General features: G+C 33.2%; 1 protein-coding gene across 1 annotated transcript in view; it reads left to right on the plus strand.

Annotated features, from left to right (window-relative positions):
* Positions 1–3,010, plus strand: part of LOC107696086 (protein Niban-like) — a 10,864-nt gene extending 7,854 nt beyond the window's left edge. The window contains exons 9-11 of the mRNA XM_016496258.1: positions 502–608; positions 741–852; positions 1,904–3,010. Of these exons, the coding sequence (XP_016351744.1) occupies positions 502–608; positions 741–852; positions 1,904–2,814 (1,130 nt within the window). The 3' untranslated portion in view covers positions 2,815–3,010. The remainder of the gene's footprint in view (positions 1–501; positions 609–740; positions 853–1,903) is intronic.
* The last annotated feature ends 243 nt before the right edge of the window (positions 3,011–3,253 follow it).

The raw sequence follows: 3,253 nt of genomic DNA on the forward strand, positions 1-3,253 counted from the left end.
GAAAATTCAGCTTTGCCATCACAGGAATAAATTACATTTAAAATTATATTCAAACAGAAAACAGTTACATGTATTTTAAATGGTAATGGTATTTCAAAATTTTTATCAAATAAATGCAGCCTTGATAAGCATAAGACTTCTTTCAAAAACTTTTAAAAAATGACACAGACCTCAAACTTTTGAATGGTAGTGAACATCCACTAAAAATCCCCTTGTGCCCATTTGTTAACCTCCTGAGACCCTGTGACCTCATATGAGGACATTATATTTTGGTGTCTTTCTCTGAGACTATACATGCCACAGTTTTAAGTCTGGATGTCCTGTTCAGAGCACATTCAGGGCTTTTCAGAGATACTAAATGTTTGGATGTTGTCTGATATTTGACACTCTTATGGAAATATGATAATATTTTGTAAGTATCATTTAAATCTGTCTAATTTTTAATTTTTCGGTCATAAATCGACATCTCAGGAAAATGTTATGGGGTTTCAAATCAAAATATATTTGATTATGACAGCAGCACAGTGAGGAAGAGGATCTTGCAGGAGGCTTTGATCAACATCACTCTACCCAGCATCAAGAAGCACCTGGCCCCATCCTTTATAGAGGTACATTTGAGATTAGTTGCATAATGATAGACAAACAGCTACGTAAATACAAGAAGTGAAAGATTTCATATATTTACCATTGATGGTTTATATCTTCTAATAAATGTGTCTTTTCTCAAAATGTACTTTTAGGAACTACCCAAATTTGAGCAATACATATTTGCTGATTATACAAACTTCATTAATGTGGAAAACGTGTACGAGGACATTATCCAGGAGATACTGGAAAAAGACGTCAGCATGGGTATGTCACATGATCACAGCAAGGTCTCTGCACACTGCTTTTGCAAAGATGTTATTGATATTAGGGTCATTATTACAGTAGGTATAAATCACTGAATTAAAAATAAATTCAATTCAATTTTAGAACAATTATGATGTTAGCACATTCACGTACAGTGGCCGCAAAATGTTTTAGAAATAAACATGTATAGATGTCTTGGTATTATAACAAAATATCAAACCAAATTATATTTTTAAAGACAGAACAAATGTTCAAATATTTTGGGTCTATAAGAAATTAATACTTTTATTCAGCAAGGAAGCATTAAATGGATCAAAAGTGACAGTAAAGACTATTACATTGTTACAAAAAGATTTCTATTTCAGATAAATGCTGTTCTTTTGAACTTTCTATTAATCAAAATATCCCGAAAAAAATGGATGAAAGTTTTCCCAAAAATACTGTTTCCAACATATAATAAGATAATAATAAGAAATGTTTCTTGAATAATGGCTGCTGAAAATTCAGCTTTGCTTAATTACATTTTTGAATTAAAAATACATTTTAATAACATTAAAAAACATTTTTTTATCAGAGATGCTTTTGATTATTCATATCTAATGAAACCATTAAAATGGAATCCAGAAAATTAATGGAAAACAATTTGGTAAAAAATAAAACTGAATTGGAGAAAAAAAAGGAAAACATTTCATAGGGCTTTTAATAAATTGCTGTTTGATATTGTAAGCTTCATTATTTCAATTAATTAGACATGCTTTTTTAAATAAAATTAAACCATTAAAAAAAAGAGTCTAGAAAAATTCAAATGGAAAAACGGAACTTGGAAAAAAAATACAACTGAATTGATTAAATTTAATTTTACCATTAAAAGAGTCTAGAAGAAAAAAAAACGGAATCCAGAAAAAACTAAACAGAAAAAATGGAATCTGAGAAAAAATAAAATGGATTTCATAGGACACTAGAAATTATTACTATATATTATTATTAGAATTAGCTTTAAGATTTCCCTAAAACAACATTCTCAAATCTGATTTGTGCTTCTGATTGGCAGTGGTCAAGGAGGCAGCCAGCAAGAAGAAATTCAACCTGTTCACAGAGAGCAGGTACAATTTCAGTGTGTCCAGCTTATCCTTCACACCCCCAGGATCCGCACCCAGCAGCCCAGCACGCTTAAATACATCCCCAAGCCTGCGCACGCCCCTGCCGCCCTCCCCGCTGCTGGGCAACGGCCTGACAGCAGACAAATCCGTGACTGTTCACTTGTCAGAAAATAGTGCAAAGGGTCAAGCTCTGACTATCATGGAAAAAATCGATGAAGGAGAAAGGACACTCTTAGAGGAGAGCAGTGATGACGTATTTTTCACTGCTGAAACATCAACCTCGGATACATCAGCTGAGACTAAACCAGAACTCACCACAGACGCCATGGAAGCTTCGGTCTGTTCCACCCCTTTAGTTAAGGAAACAGAAGCTGTAGAAAGTGCTGGTACTAGTGATTCACCAAAAGGAGTTGATGCAACTTCTTCAGACTTTGCTTATAAACCCACAGTAGTAATCAACCCAATCTGTATGAAAACCTCTGGTTCTGATGATGAGCCTGCTGAAACTGAGGATCACAGGAAAGAAACGATAAAGATGTCAAATGATCAAGCCCAAATGAATTCACCAACATGTGATGAAAGCACATATCCGATCGCAGTATGTTTATCTATTGAAGATGCAAAAGATGGAGATATCTACAAAGAGTTCACAGGCAAACATATCATGGATCTTTCAGAAAAAGCCTCAGAATCCCAGTCGTCACCAAACCTAGAGGATGAAACCAGGCCCCTGGACTGTGTGAAGGAGATCCGTGACCTTGTAGTGGAGGTTATTGAAATAGAGGATGTGGTTCAGCCTTCCAAAGAAAATGGAGAAAAAGTTCAAGTTCAAACGTTTGAGGAACAAGATGCTGTAGTTTAAGTTTCAATGACCATGTCGGGTCGGGATTCAAAACTTATTCACCTCTCCATTTTCTGTGAGAGGAGACAAATTGTACATTTTGAAGTTGGCTTCATCATTGTGCAGAAGGTAATTATAGTTTACTGTAGATATATGTGTCTATATACGGCACCTTTCAAAAGTTTGGGATCAGGAAGATTTTTTTAAAAGAAATTAATACTTTTATTCAGTAACGAAGTGTTATATTGATGAAAAGTGACACTAAGAAGAGTAATAATGTTACAAAAAATTCTATTATTTCGAAAAAATTTTGTTCTTTTCGACTTTTTATTCATCAAAATATCTTTTAAAAAAGTATCACAATTTCCACTATAATAATATGCAGAACACATGTACAATTACATTTTAAAATATATTAAAATAGAAAACTATTATTTTAAAACTTTAATAATATTAATTA

Source organism: Sinocyclocheilus anshuiensis, unplaced genomic scaffold (assembly GCF_001515605.1).
Source record: "Sinocyclocheilus anshuiensis isolate Anshui unplaced genomic scaffold, SAMN03320099.WGS_v1.1 scaffold306, whole genome shotgun sequence".
Taxonomy (NCBI): domain Eukaryota; kingdom Metazoa; phylum Chordata; class Actinopteri; order Cypriniformes; family Cyprinidae; genus Sinocyclocheilus; species Sinocyclocheilus anshuiensis.